General features: G+C 34.8%; 2 protein-coding genes across 17 annotated transcripts in view; one reads left to right on the forward strand and one right to left on the reverse strand.

The window, feature by feature from the left end:
• Window positions 1–12495, reverse strand: part of Lap (phosphatidylinositol-binding clathrin assembly protein lap) — a 35047-nt gene extending 22552 nt beyond the window's left edge. For 3 of the 15 annotated variants that reach the window (XM_083084234.1, XM_083084232.1, XM_083084239.1), the window contains exon 1: window positions 11575–12484. In XM_083084234.1, the coding sequence (XP_082940360.1) occupies window positions 11575–11704 (130 nt within the window). In that variant the 5' untranslated portion in view covers window positions 11705–12484. Of the gene's footprint in view, window positions 1–11574 lie in introns of all 15 variants that reach the window. The other 12 variants (XM_083084237.1, XM_083084236.1, XM_083084229.1 and 9 more) reach the window with 9 other exon arrangements.
• A 1413-nt stretch (window positions 12496–13908) lies between these two features.
• On the forward strand, window positions 13909–18169 carry Selr (methionine sulfoxide reductase SelR). 2 transcript variants are annotated; one of them, XM_083084256.1, is made up of 3 exons: window positions 13909–14299; window positions 15330–15502; window positions 17075–18169. In XM_083084256.1, exons 1-3 carry the CDS (start codon window positions 14214–14216, stop codon window positions 17260–17262), a joined length of 447 nt encoding a protein of 148 aa, XP_082940382.1. In that variant the 5' UTR covers window positions 13909–14213; the 3' UTR covers window positions 17263–18169. The 2 variants fall into 2 exon arrangements, with proteins under 2 accessions (XP_082940382.1, XP_082940383.1); XM_083084257.1 differs by having other exon boundaries at window positions 13914–14299; window positions 17111–18169.
• The last annotated feature ends 12 nt before the right edge of the window (window positions 18170–18181 follow it).

Below are 18181 nucleotides of genomic sequence, written 5' to 3' on the forward strand. Positions count from 1 at the left end.
TTCGTGCGATAAAGATCAATGTTTATTTGATCGAATCGTGAAAAATGACGGGAGTAAAACAACATTTTCTCGCGGACAGTTTCCCACGGCTTTAAAGGGTCTCTCTCATCCGACCGACCGATGATCCCGCAATATCGAAGTCACGACGAGAGGGCTTCGAATGAAAGTGCAGCGCGAACGGAGGGGGGCGAAGGGGAACACCGGATAAAGGCGCGAATGAAGCAGTGAATCAGCAGCGAGCCTTCGTGTATTCTATCCATTCTGCGAACTGCATAACATTTCCATATGGTTATCGCGCGACAAATATATTCATTGTTACCATGAAAATATCTCTTAATTAGCACAGAATGTATTTTTTGTAAACAAAAGCACGATAATTATTTACACGCGATGATTATCTGCGTGATTGACTTTAATCCGGAGTAAAGCATAAAATGAATTAAATTTCCTCGTTCTTTATTTGATATTTACTTAACTTTATCTTTTTTTTTAATACATCATATAATGCGAAAAATAATAATAGAAAGAGAAAAAAGTGAATTAAGATTGCGTCTAAAGTAAATATGAGGTAAACATCAAGACTTAATAATTTAAAATTTTATTTTAATTAGAAAAAAAGGAATCGCGTATCTAGACAATAATTTATCTATTTAAATATTATAAAAAAATTCCTTGATTTTCTATATAATATTTTATTAAGACATTATCATATATTTTAAACGCTCAAAATTTACAACGGCTTAAACGACGTGAATTGTCTGCCTGCAATAAAAAAGCAAAATTATTAAAGAGAATTCTAAAAAATTTTTTGAATTTCAATAAAATTCCACGAGAATTCTCTGATTTTTCCAGAGAACCAAGAGAATTCAAAAATCTCCACGTTTTTACAAGAAGTAGACATTCTAAATCGAGACAGAAGGGGGATAAGTGTTATAGGATATATTGCCAGTAGAAAATTGCGGTTCGTAACGAATGCAAGAGCTGCATGCAATGAGAGTAACCGCAACCTGTCTCGAGCGTGTAAGCGCGACCTTGCCAAGAGCTTCCCGTTCTAATTATAATCTCCCAAACACGGACGGATTTAGCGACCAAATGGCGTCCGCGTTGGCATCGTCGTAGATTGTCAAAAAGAAAGCACGCCTCTCGAACGCGTTCATTCAAAAGCCGTGGCCGATTCACAGAAGCGGCGCGCGTCTCGATTTTTATCGCTTCGATGCACCGTACGTGAAGCAGGTGCAAACTCGTGTCGAATAAAAAAACTGCAGCTGCTTAATGGAAACCCAATTAACTTTGACACTATAATGTATCGCATGCATACACACGAGTCAGAATCCTGATATTCACAAATTATTACGTAATAAAGATTGATATATCGCAAAACGCATTAAATTATATATTAACTATTCACATATGTATATATATCTCAAAATAATTGTGTAATTATGTATATTAATATCACACATTAATATATAACATTATATATAATATAATTATAATCATATATAATATATTAATATTTTATATTAATACATTAATATATGAATCTACGTAATTATCATATTTTTTACGTGTACATTAGTATATTTTAAATTAAATATTATAATATACTATTCAGATTAGTAAATGTTTTAAAATATTAAACATGCTTTAAATATTTGAAAATATTTGTCAGCCGCGAGCGAAATTTAATGCGCTTAATCAAGTAAATAATGTACGTTTAACGCGACACACGCAGCTGATATAATATGCAGAGGGCTTTTAATAAATCTTTCGATAAAACCGTGCGATTGGCAATCGTCGGAGGATGTTGAATGTGCGTGAGCTGGTAAAAAACAATCGCTATCTAGGCTGTATTGAAGGGGTGTATACCGACCGACTGACTGGCACTGCATGTGTATCTCCAGACATGGACGGAGGCGTGTACGATAACGTTTTGGCAACGCGAGCGATTGTAGCTGCGAGCTACAAAAATCAGCTTACACCGAGCGAGAACATTGTAGAACTATCCGATCGAAATTGAGGCATCGATCATTGTCAGATATAGATGTAAGATATTCTCCAGAAAATCTCTGACGTAAAGACTTGATGATAGGTTTTACGCGAGATTCGAGTCTATTTTTACCCTTTAGGAGAGATTTCGCGAAAAGTGAGTATTTGTTACAAAATATTCAAATATATAATGTACATACATATTCGTATAATAATAAAATGTATCGATTAAAAAATATAATTTAATTAAATAATATTCAATTAATGTTTCAATCATACATTCAATTAAATTATCTCGAATAATCTGATATCGAAATATTAAAATACTGCATTATTAAAAATCTCATCTCGAAGCGAAACGTAATAAAAAAATTTAAAGAATATAATAAAATGTATATAAAAAATGTATATAAAATGTATGTAAATAAAAAATGTATATAAAATTAATTAAAAACGTATCTTTCGAAAGTATCAAAGTCTGAGGGAGGTAAATTAATATGATGCGGCCTCGCAAGACAGAAATGTATTTTTTCCCCCTGAGTACATGGTGAGAGATATTTCCATGCGTGCGGATAAAATTCTTGCCATTTACTGCGGAAGATAATTTCATGTCGCGCACTTAACGCGCTGGCTAAGCAAGATGCTAAGAATGTAAGCAGCCCTTCTCTTTGGATCTTGGCCATCGTACTCTCGGGGTCGCGACTCGTCCCCAGAGTTTATTTCTTTTCTCCTTTTTCTCTTTATTTTTCTCTTCTCCATCTCGACTTCCTTCTCCACGTGTTCTCCTCGATATCAACAGTCTCCGGTTCGCAAAGGCCCCTCGTCAAAGGCGACACACGCGCGCGATGAATATATTCAACGCACTAGTTACATGTAAATTTAAATAGGCAGGAGAAAAGGGGAGGAGGGTACCATCTATTCCGACACGCTCGAATTCTCTCGCGGTTATTATCGGAAAACACTCTCTCGGATATTCGCGTGCCACACATTGTTGAGTCAGCTTTGTTTGTTTTGTGCGTTGAATCGTAGTGATTATAATAGACTGACAAATATGCAGGTGCGCTAAATGTGGATCTCAAAGCAGAAGCGATGAAATCTCACATAATAATACATTCTCAAAAGTTTCAAATATAAAGTTCTTTCTTCCTTTCCCTCTCATCTCAGTTATTTTTTACATGGATACACGATCGTGAATAAAATGTGCATAAATTGTCATAAATTTGACGGATTGATTTCGATCTAGTTTTTGCAATATTACTTTTGACGAGATGAGAATCTCCGATCAAATTTAAATATCTTTTTTATTCGATCGTCTCCGTAAAAAAAAAGATTGAGAATTGGTAAAATACACACACACAATCGAATGTACCAAGATCGAAGCCGACGATAACGACGACGAAAATGGCACAAATGAAAGCGATCTGGCTTTATGCAAACGCGCGAGGCATGCGTGGATAAATTCCATTTTCGAGTAAGTGGAGCGTACGATAAAGCGATCGATTGCAAATTCGATTCAACCGGGAACGGTCGTAAATTGCGAAACGTCGGTAGAGTTCGTATGCATATCGCGATGCAATCGATGCTTCGTGGACAATTTCTACATCATATGACTAATACGTTGTGTACCTACTATAATGTAAGCGATTTTTGTTTCGTCTTGTAAAATAAAAATATTTTCGCAATTTTTATTCGCTGTCTTTAGAGATATTCGTTTATATTTTATCATATTTTATTTTTATTTTTTATTCTTATTATATTATTTTATTTTTATTTTTTGTTATACACATGAAATTCAAATTATGTACAATGTTGTACATAAACTTTAAATTGACCAAGAGACTTCTATTATAGTCCATTTTAGATTTTATTTTTTGCGATATTATTCAAAATAAAAACCTATTTATCATTTTAATTAATGTACATGTGTATGTATATTTGTGTAAAAAATGTAATTATATACATGTATATACGCAACGGAAAAATTTATAAATAAAATTCCATTACGAAATAGCTCGATTAAAGCGGGCTTAAAATTCAAAATATGAAAATAATTTTCAAAATTTTATTTTTTATTATTATATTTATGTGCGTTCAATAATTCGTAAATAGAGAAATTTTAGAAACGTGACCACAACATTGCTCGCGCTACCAAAGACTTTTTATAAATGATTGCCCGCGCGCGCGTATACCAAGAAAACAATATTCATCAAATCATAAGCATAAAAGATGCGCTGTTGTTTTTCCGAGCGAAAAATAGAGGTGCTATCGATTGACCTCTCGTGTGCATTGATATACGCTACGCAATAGAGAGACAGAACATTGACCGTGACCGGATAAGTTTAATCCTCAAGGCAACATCTAATGTTTATTTATAAACAATTTTAATTATTTCTTTAAAAATCACATCAAATAATATTATTACATCCCAAAGTTTGTTAATTTGCATAGTAAAAAAATAGATTACATCACTTCAAAACTGCATGTACGATTGAATTTAACTATATTATAAATATACAAAGAATATATCGATTCACATTTTTAAGATAAAAAATATTCAGAGATAAAAGAAATAAAAACAAAGTCAAGTGATCTCGAGATAATTGATATTGTTTCTTTATCACAAGCATACTTTTAACTTTATATATTTGTTTCTTGATAGTTACTCATTTTTATTTCGAATCTTTGTGTATGCTTATAACGACACGTATTAACAATTCTTACTAGCTGTTCGTTTGTAATGCAAAAGTTATCATGCAATCTTGAAGTGTGTGTGTATAGTAAATGAATTCATAGTTAATTAAATCAGATTAAATCGTGGGGTAAACCGAGATTAAAAGATCCACTTTCCTACATTCATACTTATTTTTACGTGATTTTTTTACGTATTAATGTCAGGTTCGCAGTTATAACAGCGCGAAATTGATCATTATCTATATCGATTGACCCCTCCGAAACGCTGACACGCTGTCCAGAGGAGAGAACGTTGACCGTGAGGGACGTGAATGACTTTAAAGATCCATTTTCGCCAATCGTTAAACGCTCGTCTACATACGCGATCACGACGATACAATATTGCTCGAATGCATCAAGGTTGTGCAGCGCAGAAAACGTTAGCCTTGAAAGATGCAAATGACTTTAAAGATCTCCTTTTTTACGCGGACTAAAGAAATAATATTTTTACGTAACATTACGCCTCTCGAGCTCTCGTTGATACCTCGAATGAAAAAAAAATCATCTTCCATGGCAAAAATCATAAATAGAATGAATAGAGGGAAAAGAAAGAGGCTTAAAGAAAAATGCTTTCTGACAATCAAAAAGGTTTATACAAAAAAGCTCTTTGTCACACAATCACGACATTTAAAGTAGATGATTTTAAAGACCGTACAGAGGAACAGGCAATGTCATTGTACGACTCTGAGATATAGAAAGACAAATTTAACACAAACTCTCAAGAATAAAAATTTTTAATTACATAAAGCTGCGAAATATAAATTGATTTGTTATAGCTAATAAAAATATAAATATAAAAATTGATCTAGTGATAATATTTAAAACGTAGAGTTGTGAGAATTAAAACTTTAGAAAATAAAAAAGCCAACTTTAAAAAGAAGAAAAAAAAGATACTTTTAGAAACTTAAAAGAAATCGATGGTCTCGAATCCTTGACTTGCAAGAATAACCTACTTTTATATATTTCACCACTGATTCATCAGAAAATCATCCACAGTGTAATACGACTTAGCACTTATCTTTTTGCTTAACTGTAGAATGGCAATGTTGTTCTACATTCGAGTCATCCCGAGGATGGTTGATTATAACGTACAATTAACGTGCAGTTTAACATATGGCATTTGTCCTTCTGTCTTTGTGTCGCGAAAATGACATTGACTGTTTCTTAATTTAAAAGATACTCTCGAAACAATATCAATCGCGTCAACAATATCATTAACGACAATGAGTTGGATGAGTTGGACGCAACGCGTTTTAATTATTTAGCGTATTAATTATTGTAATTATCTCTATGTAACGTATGTATAAAATTTTGTAAGAGACAGAACATAAGGGATGCCATATAAATATCCGCGAAAAACATCGATTTGTATAAAAATCGATTATGCAGTTCATTATGCAGTTTCGCGTCATGTTGCGTTTTTATCCGATCACACTCGCTGCAGTTGAAATATATATATGTCACGTGTATATGTGTATGCACGTCGTAATCATAATTGACTCATGTTACATATAACGCTTATTTTAAAATATAAAACTCATATATCGTCACGGTATCGAAAATAAGAATCGAGACAGATATAATTCGACGAATTTTCAATAACGCGATGATAGCAATTTTTTTGTCGCGAATAAGAATGAAAACAATTTTTCTTTATAGTGTCGAAAATTCAATCTAACGAAACTACTGATTTCTATTTTCGTAATAAATCACATGACATAAACAGATTATTATTTTGATAATTTTCGTGTACAACACAACACAGATAAACGTTTCATCATTCGGTGAGATTATTGATCGGTCAATAGCGGCTTTGTGTATCTGTCGGCCTGGCAAATCTGCAGCACGAGGATCGAGAGTCCTTCAAGGAAGAAGAAAGAAAGAGAAAAAGAGAAGGAGAGAGATAAAAAGAGCGAGACAGAGAGAGAGAGAGAGAGAATCCGGTTCCTTTATTACATAATTTTGAATCATCGGTGCAAGTCACGGATCTTCGATCTAATTGTACGCTTTCGCATTAATGTAAAAGTTGTTCGTTACGCTAATCCCCAAGGACTCATACTACAAACAGAAGAAATTACTGATTGAGGTCGCGACGTAAGCTAATGACGAAGAGAAAACTCATGAGAAAGCTCAATATTGCTGATTGAGGCATAATAATTTTTATAAGTGCGATGAAAAAGACAATCGTATCTTCAACAGCTGTACTATATATTACGATCAGTATGCAGTCTAAGCTATAACATATGTATAAAGTATTTTTTTATACTTTAATATCGAGAAAGATTAAGATCAATACATTGAAAAATTTTTCATCTGTTTAATAATCCGTTAAATTATATTATTGGTATAAATCAGTCTATGATTAATAAGACGAAAAAAATATACTTTAAACTCTTTAAATTGTTTTACACAATCAAAATTTAATTAATAATAGTAAAAAAAGCACACACATACATATACATGTATATATATTTTTTATTTAACTTAATTTTTTATTTTAATTTAATTTTTCAATTATATTTTTATTTATATTTAATTTATGCATTTATATTATATACATATGTATTTATATTTTATAATACTTACTATATTTAATATAAAAATTATATAAAATCTCGAAATATGGATTGCAATATGATTTTAGAGTTGATGAAGCGAAATTCTCTACATGTCTTTCTTTCATATTTTCGAGTCATTGTGGAAGTTTCGCCACGCAGAGTCTTCCCTCTTTCTTAATAACAACAAATTTAAGTTAAATTGATAGAGGTCTATATTGACAAGGACTCAATGATAAATATTATTCTACCGCAAATATATACGTTATATAGCTAGAGATGTTAACGAGATATGGTCAAAATGGAAAATCGATGATCGCGCTTGGCGTGAAAAATGCTAAAACGCGTTTGCTTAAATTAGGATAAATTAATAAATTGGAATGAATATGGATTATTACACAAGTCTCTCGTATCTTAAAAAAAGTTGCATCTAAAATTGAAAATCTAGAAAATGTGTTTTATAAGACGAGAAGAGAGAATTATGTATAGTATTTTCGGGCAATTTTTTTACGCAACGAATCTCAGAAATGGACGTTTTGGCACACCCCGTAGATCCATAATACGAAACGTTTCGTGCAACTACGCGTCAGAGCGAAATCGATAATTAAATGGAACTCGTACGGTTTCGCAACTTATCAGCTCAGAATACGGTTTTGCCGGCGATTCGGTTTTATTCGCGAAATACACTTATCTATTTTTATCAAGCCGTTTGTTCCACATTTGCAAGACGTATTGACGACTCACTCGCGAAAATATTTTAAAGACACGCTGATAAAAAGGAAATATAACAAATTCCTGACATATGAATTTGTAAAGCATAAATATGGAATATAAATACGAGAAAGAGGATGTATACCGGAAGAGAAAGAGAGGCAGATTTTTTTATCATAAAATTCAAAAATATCCACAAAGAGAAGATTAAATTTCATCTCTGTTGTCTCGCTTTTAAATTCTAAACTATATGATTCTCAATATTTCAATATTTTAATATTTCGACATTTCAATTTATTACGTTTTAATGCGACGTATATTACGTAAAACATTATATATATTTTTAATATTCATTTCGATTATTCATATGCTCTCACGTATTATAAATTTACATTTTGCATAAGAACGATGAAATGCCGTTAGTCCGCAGTGAGAAGGTTCACTGACGAACTAATGTCAAAGAATGACATCATGCGAAAACGTTTATCTTAATTGCGGATATATGCAAATTGGAAATCTCACGCTATACGAGATTTGCCGTTAACTCTTTCTTCTCCAGACATCGATATCTATTTTTGGATCAAGGTAGATCCACCCATCAGATATCCAGATTTCTTCGTTCAACGTTTGAGATTCATTCTAAAAAGTCGTTTTAACGCGCGATGTGACATATCCTTTCTATTAAATAATTATTTCAAGTAGGGATACACCTCTTCCGCCTGATGCAAGAGAGAGAAGTCGAGCCCCGGTAGAAGGGCGAAGGCTGAAATAGACGTCGATCGATTTTGCTGAATGCGGAATGGGGTTCATTGAGATACGCGCTCGCGCCGAGGTCAGATCGTAGGAGGAGAGACGGAGAGGGCGATAGGGGGACAGGACTATCAATCGACTATCAAAGTCGCTGTCATCCGTCGTCCCGACAGGCTTTCCTCAACAACGGAAGGAAATTACCAGCGCGATATGTAATCGGTCGACATGACTAACGTCAAAGAGGTTTCTTCGTCATCTTGTGAAATTATTCCTTCTCTCGCCAAAAGGGAAAATCTACGCGAAGTCTTCTCTATGTCTTAATCCCGGTAAACACAGCAATGTATTCTGTTGTGTGTACGTACACATACACTGTGTGTACATGAGACTTTGTGTTTATACAGTTAATATATGTGTGTTCTGATAGTCTAGAAGAGAAATTTTACTGTAACAATAATACATGTGTTGTATATTCAATTAACGCTATCCGCACAATCCGTTTGATTGGTATGTTTAAGTTTTATTTAATTTTATTGTATATTTTGTAATTTAATTTAATAATTTTTAAAATAATTTAATAAATTTTATTTAATTTGCTTAGTTTTATTATGTTCCAAAAAATAATTAAGCGGTACTAAAAAGAACACAGCTAAGAACAAATTTTGTCATATACGTAAATATTTTATATGTGTGCTTATATGTGTGTTATGCTATATGTCACTCTCTCTCTTTTTATAAATAATAAATTTGAGAACATCTAAAACAGCTGTTTACAAGTCTTTCGTATATATAAGATTTATCAAGAGTTGCATTATAATTTTTTATTTATGTATCATAAGACTAATTTCGAAGTAAAATTCGCGACATTAAAGCCCTTCCACCCTCTCAGTTTGAGACTTTTATAAATTATATACTTCTCGAAACAATTTCTGAGACTCTTATAAATTATGTACTTCTCGAAACAAATTATATAATTGCGTTTAAATTAAAAATGAAATATTAGCGTTTTTATTCCCTTAAATAGATTTTTATAAATTACGTATTTCCCCCCCCCCCCCCCCCCCATAATTTCACAATCAAATTATTTTTAAATTGCATTCAAATTAAAAATTAGATGAAATAGAAAGAGAATAAAGATTTCACAATTTTTCTCAACTAGTTGCTTCAGTATACGACGTAGTTATGTGATTAACTCGAGTCGTAAATATGAGTAAAATGATTTAATTATGTTTACTTGACATAAACAAAGTACTCCGAAAATATTATCGTTATTCCCGAGATATTACAAAAAACCAGAAATAAAGAATTATCAACACAGAATAGATATTTATATCTTTTAGACACCTATCCATTTTCCTAAACTAACAAATGTACTTTAAACACGCACTTTAAAGACGCAATATAAAAAGAGATTCAAAATAAAAGATACGTGATTTGGGTCACTTTCGTAATCGGATATTATAACCTAGATCAGATAAATTTATATGGACATGATATTTACATGTAAACGAATGCGTACAAGAATTCACGTCTCTTTCGGACAGATTTAAAGTTTTGAAATCCAATTCGAGACTCTCTCTCTAGTAAAGCAACTCGTCGATAAATAAGACGATTCCATCCTTTTCAACCGTGCCATTCTGCATCTTTCTTCGTTTTCCTTTTCTTTCACAAAAAGGACGAACCTTTGTGTCTCGTTTATAACGTAAAAAAATGTAGAGAAACTTTTTGTGGAAAAAAAAGAAAATGAAAATATATTTGCTCGTGTGAATGAGAATCTTAGCGTGTGCTAAAATTATATTGTATTATTATAACATAATGCGTATTAAAATTATATGTAATATATATATAATAGCAATAAAAATATAATGCTAATTTTGTAATTATAATAATTAATGCGTTTTTGCATATGCATGACTTGTGTAATTAACATATAATTGACGTTCCGGATCCTTTTCAAAAGTAGGGTGTTAACGATCGCGCGAGTTGGAAGGCCGCCTCCAGGAATCTAACATACACCGAGTAAAGTGTTCGTCCTTTTCGCACTCTCTACAATTTTCTTTCTCTTTCACTTTATCAAAAATATACATTTCGTCTTCAAACAAAAAAAAAATAGCTAAGAAAGGATAGACTTTTATTCTCACTTATTCCTTCTTAGGATACCGCACGATTCCTATATAATTATATCGATCTCTCAAGATTCCATCTTCGTCAGTCAACACACTCGTCTCACTTCTAATTGCTTTCCCGATTCGCACATTCGCATTTTCACCAGAATTTTTGACAGCACGCGAATAAAAAGCATCATAAATATATTTCAAGAAATATACACGTCAATTATGCTTGATTCCGAGTAAAAAGGAGGATTCAATCTGATGCTCCGAAGTCGGTTTCAGCGATTGTGCTCGTCAGGGAATTGATTCTCGTCAAGGAGAATGCCGGCGAGGTGTGAGTCAAGCGCGAGTCACCTTCTTCAACGGCAGACAAGTGGAAAAGGTGAGCGACTCGTCGCTCAACTCGGCCCCTCTATACCGCTGCTCTTTCACGCGTACCTACTCTCGCTGTGCGTAGACAGCGGAACGGACAGATGGACTCGAGATCGCTCGAAATCCCGGAGTACACTCTGCCGTTCCGCGCCACGAATCGAAATCGTTAACCTTTCCCAATTCAAACGAATTTTTTCTCTCTTGCTTTCGACGCGAATCAAATTAAATTGACGCAAAACGCGAGGCAAAGGGAAGGAGAAGAGAGAAGAAACGCCACCGACTGTGTAACCATTCGTTTGAATTGGCAAAAGCGCCGGCTGCCTCGGATATGACCGAGGAACTTTCACTTTTTTACTCACAGTCGAGATGCTTCTTTTTGGGTCCAATCATCTCCTCCGTGGTGGCCTTGCAAACAGACTTGGCGAGGCCCTGGCCGGCGATGCTGTGCCTCGCAGCCAACAGCCTGTCGTTGATCGTCTGTCCCGCCATACTGTCCTGCTGTCACGCAGCGAATATCGGCAACAGTCAGCAATAGCACTCGAATTCGGCAATTTATCCGGCGCGGATAAATGGAGTCACTCCTCCCTCGTACGCGGGGGTACGAGAGACGCGGGCGATGGCGTGGGTGAGGACAACCGGGCGAGGAATCCCGAGGATCCCGGGGAGCGAGAAACGGGGCGAAGTCGGCCGTTCTTCGGCGCGACGCGGACGGACGGACGACGAGTTTTCGGCACTGCAACCAACTTCACCGCGATGCCTTCGCACGATGACACGACACACTCGAGGCAGCGTAAACGAGAGTCTCTCGAGACCAGGCGCTACCGCGCGAGGCGCCCGCACACGTCCCGCTCGCGTTGCGATATTACACTTGGTCCGCCGCGCTGCTTTTCCGGTACCTCTCCTCGTTCTCGTTCTCCTCCTTCTCTCCCTCGTCCGCCGCCTCCTCCTCCTCCCTCTTAGCCGGTTCCTCCGTTCGCGTGACGCGAACAATAGCCCGCCGCGATTTCTCCGCGTTCACCAGCAGCGGAGCCAGGCAGGCCTCGCGCTCAGCTTCGGCAACGGCTCAGCTGGACGGCGTAACGTCGGCGGCTGACGGCGACAGCGGGCTGCTTCTATCTGCCAAGATGGCGGCGGCGCTTAGTGCGCCGACCGTGCCGCGACCATCGCGCCCCCACTCCGCGCCGGCCGACCAATCGCGAGCGCCCGCTGTGACACTTGGCGCCGCCGCGCCGCCGTGACGTCACGCCGAGTGGTCGGCGTGAGCAGGATTTGAGAATCGGGGGTGTATACTTAAAGGAAAATACGCGCTCGTTCGGATTAACGATGATCTTTAGCCCTTAATCGATTGAAGGGATACTTTATTCATCGAGGGGGAGATATCTTGTTCCTTCGTCGGTTTCATCGAGATGCGTGCGTGGTAACGATGTCGGTAACGCAACTTCCTAAGCTACTCGTTCATCGATTAAAAAATGTGACGTGAAGTTAGTAGCTCGTCTCATGGTTGCCAACGTGAAGGCGGTTCAAAGTCGAAAATTCTTACCATATGGACGCTATTTCGAATATTACAATCATTTGTACTCGTATAATAATTTTTTCAAACGCAAAACGTATTTTATCTCGATATGACTTTGTGGAAAATCTTTGTAAAAACGAAGAAAAGTGGAACGCTCGAAAATATTTTTATAAATAATATTGGCTATGGTCGGGGAGATGCTATAAATGCTTCGAGATACATTGCACCAATGAAAGTAGAGAGATTTTGTTACTTTTGTTCCAGTTGATTAATTAAATGCTTCGAAGCATCTCTAGCGTTTTCCCGCAACTATTTACGTATTCATACTTTTGTCCGTGTCATTCACTTTATAGGGGGCGTTAGTTCACAGAGAAAAATTTTCAAGATTCACATAATTCGTATAATATAAACGTGGTTTATACTTCCTCAATGTTTATTTTTTGTAAATATTTAATTTATATTTTTTGTGATAAAAAAATGTATCTGTAATAAAAATTATAAAATCTTAATAATAAATCTTTTCTTGCTAAAATAAAGAATATAAGACTGATATAAAAATACTGCTTATTTTTAATTATTTTGATATTAATTTAAATACGAAAAAGAAAGAAAATAAAAAATAATTAAAATTTAATTAGATCATAATAATAATTAGCTTCAATTGCACTCGTATTTTATGTTAAATATACTTATATATTCGTCAAATCAACGAATAGACTTGGAGATAATTAGAAATTGACATGACCGACATCGTTTACCAATTCACGCAGTTATAATAATACATGAAAATTGGCTCAGATTAAAAAATATACAAAAAGAACACAAACTTAATGTATATTTTCTCAATTAGAATAATTAATATTATAATATTAATAAAACCAATATAAAAGATTAATGATAAAAAATAATAATATTTCATTATATTACTTGTCTTAATCCCAAAATTAAGTCATATAATCACAGATTATTACTACCTTATTCAAGTGACCTCACAGCGCTCAAAGTCAATCATAATTATACTTTCAAAACAATAATAAAAAACTTTATTTCAAAAAAACTTACGTTATATTTGTATCCATTATTTTTCAAAGAAGACGGAAGAAGGCCGAGATTCTGCCCCCGGCGACGCTTCTAGTTGTCGCGTCAGACGCCGTCGTCGCTCGCATCGGTGGCTGGAACGTGACTGGAGCGCCAGAAGGGGTCATCGCGTGAAACGCGGCATCGCGGTTCGGAGTTCGGAGTTCGGAGCGCGGTTCAGTCGGGTCCGGCGCGGCGAAGTTGGCCGTTTTCGAGGTGCGCGTGTGCTCGGGAGAGCGGTTTCGAAAGCAGGTTCCTCTCGGAACGACGTAAAGCGCGGCAAGATCGTCCTAGAACCCAACTGTCACGTAAAACCGCGTGCCTCTCGCACGCGCACGTTCGGCTCGTGCAAGACACCCGATATCCCGTCTCAAGATTCTGCGACTCACGCTCGGAGCTCTTAGGAGGATGACGACGATGGTCGACAAGGAGGAGGCGCGGAAACGCTTGACGCCGCTGCAGTGGCATGTGACGCAGGAAAAGGGCACCGAGAGGTGAGAGGTTCCTTCCACCAAGAGGCGCGAAACTCGAATCAAGCGAAGTTTCAGCGAAAACCACGACGATCGCCACTAGGTCCATTTTCGCGTATCTTTGTCACGGGAAAATGATCCGAATGAAAATCGTAGGGAGTTTTGAATGTCTTCACATTTCGCGTAGTAGATTTTGACTTAATTAAGATGCAAATCTTGTTCATTGAATCATGCATTCTAATAATTCTTATTTGCAGGCGCGACCAGTTTCCCGTTATCACGCTCCGACGACGCGTTTGATTTCCTTCATCGGAGAAAAAGAGAAAGACAGATGATGCTATAGTAGTCGAAGCGTATAACATAGTTGCGCAACGACGATAACATAATAGAAACTTCGAACTATGCTAATTATATAGGTGACACAAACGGATGTTACTCATGGCGATCCATATTTATACAACTTGCCAGACAATTTTCACCCCACTCCGTTTTTCATATTTAAAAATATCTCACTTGAATTTTGAACACAAATTTATAGTATTTGAAAAAAAAACAACATATTAATTAAATAATTATTAAATTAATTGATTAAATAAATTTTATATATATATATTTATATATAATATTATATATAATATAAATTTATATATAACATATATATTATTTATATATAATATTTATATATTTATATATAAATTTATAATATATATATATATATATATAGATATTATATATAAAATTTAGTACTTATCCACAACGGGGTTAATATGGTTATCGTCAGTACATGATTTTGCAAATAAAATCGCGATATGACGTAATTTACTGCAAGATATGTCATAAAGTCACGTTCCCGCGCGATTAAGTTCAACCTTAATGTTAGACGATGTATAACCGAAATAACTTTTTCAAGAGCGTCTGGTTTTGAGAGAGCTTGTCCCTCACGGCCAACAGGTTTAAAAATAAACAATATGTGTCACGCACGGTTTGCTCCCCCTTTTTTTCCCTCTCCACGCGCTATGCCAACTCACCCTCATTCTTATTCTTTATTTCGCAGGCCGTTTACCGGTTGCTACAATAAGTTTTACGAGAAGGGAACGTACACTTGCATCGTGTGCGATCAGGAATTATTCTCCTCGGACACCAAATACGACAGCGGATGCGGTTGGCCTGCATTCAATGAGGTTTTGGATCAAGGACGTATTAAACTGACCAAAGACACGTCTCATGGTAAGCGATTACGGTCTTCGTTAGCGTATCTTTTACAGTGCATTCTCAGAATGGCATTCTCCGGACACATATAAACATCTTGCGTTTGTTTCAACATTAAACATTGCACAATCCCTTTAATAGTACGCGGGTATACTCGAAATCGTATTGTGACAATTATCAAAAAAGTCCTATGTTGACGAGTCCTTTCGTACCCGCGTTTACTATTATATTTACAAAATCATAACGTATGTCTCATACATAATTATATACTTGTAACATTATTGAACCTATCCTAGTTATTTCATCTATTTATTTTGCGTTGAAAGTGTAGAGACATCTTTATATATTTTCAATATGTTTCTCTCATGTAAAATTAAATTTTTCATATCGCAAATTTAAAAAAATTATAACTAATTATAATAATTATAGTTTTATTATAATTATTATAATATGATTAATTTTATTATAATTTCTTAATTATAATTTCACTTCCACTCACTTTTGTGTGCCTCTTTGATAATATATTCGTGAATGTAAATTTTTTTCGTGCACATATGTTTAAAAAAATATTTGGATATTTAAAGAGATAAGCAGAATCTATATTTATATGTGATTCTATTGTGAACTTTAGAATGTTGTATATATTAGATGAAAATTCTCGTTCTCTCTTCCCGATTCCTGCATGCACTTGCTTAGAGTGTGATTGTGTTAGACTTACATCACTTTTTATATTAAACGTAATGTGCTACATTATATATGAAACTCATTAAAAATGTATGATTCAAAAGATAAAAGTATTTGCCATATATTTTTACTTTTAGAATGCTGTATATAGCTGTGCTACGAAGTTTTCTTTTGTTCAACAAATTATAACTTGCGACACAAATAATACATATCTTTTTTTCTTAGCTGCAAATTCTTAACGCTTAGATATATAAATAGATTTTGCTTTTTACGACATATCTGTTTGATGCAAATAAAATTCCTTTGCTTTGATGTTATCTTTATAATCGGTAACACAGTTGAAATAATAATATTTGTATGTTTTAATACTCACAGCTAAATATATAACAAGTATTTCTGCTTTTGCGATGTAAACGCGCTTGATATAAAGAAATATACTTGCACATACGAGCAAAATAAACTACAATAGTTAAGTAAAATGTAAAATATATTGTGTAATTTTTTGCCAAATAAACGTACACGATTGGAATTGATAACAAACGGGGTCAAAAAGGTCAGTTCATGTATAGAATGTACAATAAAACTGTTTCGTATATATGTGTACGCACTTTTTTATTATTATTCTCTTTTAGTATCATAAATGTTACCTGTTCTTCTCATAATCGGGGGATCAATTCTTCTTCTTTTATAATTTAATAGCTCTCTTTAGATCACTTCTATTCTCAAAAGTGTATCACGAGAAGGGTGTCGGTCTGCGTCTAATCACACTCTATTATTCTTTCTCCTTTTGCCTTCCTTGAATTCTCCTTGGCTACTACTACTACTACCACCACCACTCTTCACTCTCATCACTGAAAAATAAACACCACTGAAAACCGCGCGTCACGTCGAATTAAACGACGCTAGTCGGCGGCAATCTACTACTGCTGATCGCAAACCCAGATATGGTGCGGACCGAGGTGACCTGTTCGAAGTGCAATGCACACCTGGGACACGTGTTCAACGACGGGCCGAAACCTACGAGGAAACGTTTCTGCATCAATTCCGCCTCTATAAGCTTCCATGCAGCGGGAGAAGAGAAAAAGTCTACGTAAAATAAGCTCTCCTGTTGCTTATTATTATTTTATAATACTTCCGATTTATGTGACTCACATATGAGATCATATATATGTATAAATATGTTTATACCTCGTGTTATAAACATTATAAAATACCTCCGATTTATATTTATATGCATTGTAAAGAGATAGTGTAACAATTATTATCGCCAAAGGCTGTCTCTGTAAAATAAAAGTTTGTTATTATTATTATTATATATATATATATATATATATAGGGAATATATATATTGAATATTTTATCACTTTTGACGCAATGCGAGTACAATATCGCCATTAATCCTTCTATGTCAATTACTATATATTTTCTTTTGATTTATTCTATTGAATTATATACAACTTTTGCGTATATTCGCGAATATTCCTTCTTACAGCTTCTGCAAAAGTTTATTCCATTTACATGCAAAGATAAAACGTTTCCGACCGACTTTTCACACGCGACGAGAAGCTAATTCTATGTTATATCAGTTCTGAAATCTCTGCATTGTATACTGCTTACCTTCTCGATATTACAAATATAGTATGTACATATCCGTATTAAAGAGAACAAAGTTGAACTCCCACACAAGATGTATCTATACTATGATGTGATGCGAGAAAGCGCACGATAATGAAAATGTCTAATAAAAGAAATGTTATTTTTTCAATAAATGCCATATGTAATATATACCACGTAGTCTAATTTAATACATCAAGTAACATAAAGTAGAAAAATATAAAGTAGATGATGATTTTTCTCATTTCTCTTAATACTATCAGGCAGGGAGGATATATTTCATACTAAATGAAGAACATATTTGTTATAAAATGTTTCCTTATATTGTAACGTTTCAAAACAAACTGAAAGGTGTTATAGTACAATATATGCGCAAAATTCTAGGCATTATTTTTACAA

This window comes from Camponotus vicinus, unplaced genomic scaffold, assembly GCF_025532165.1.
Source record: "Camponotus vicinus isolate PSW18456_S1 unplaced genomic scaffold, iyCamVici1.0 SCAF_12, whole genome shotgun sequence".
Lineage (NCBI taxonomy): Eukaryota > Metazoa > Arthropoda > Insecta > Hymenoptera > Formicidae > Camponotus > Camponotus vicinus.

Coding starts and splice junctions, on each gene's coding strand:
- Selr (XM_083084256.1), top strand. CDS start 14,214: ATGACGACGATGGTCGACAAGGAGGAGGCGCGGAAACGCTTGACGCCG. Junction 14,300..15,329: donor CAGGAAAAGGGCACCGAGAG/GTGAGAGGTTCC, acceptor TTTATTTCGCAG/GCCGTTTACCGGTTGCTACA. Junction 15,503..17,074: donor GACCAAAGACACGTCTCATG/GTAAGCGATTAC, acceptor AAACGACGCTAG/TCGGCGGCAATCTACTACTG.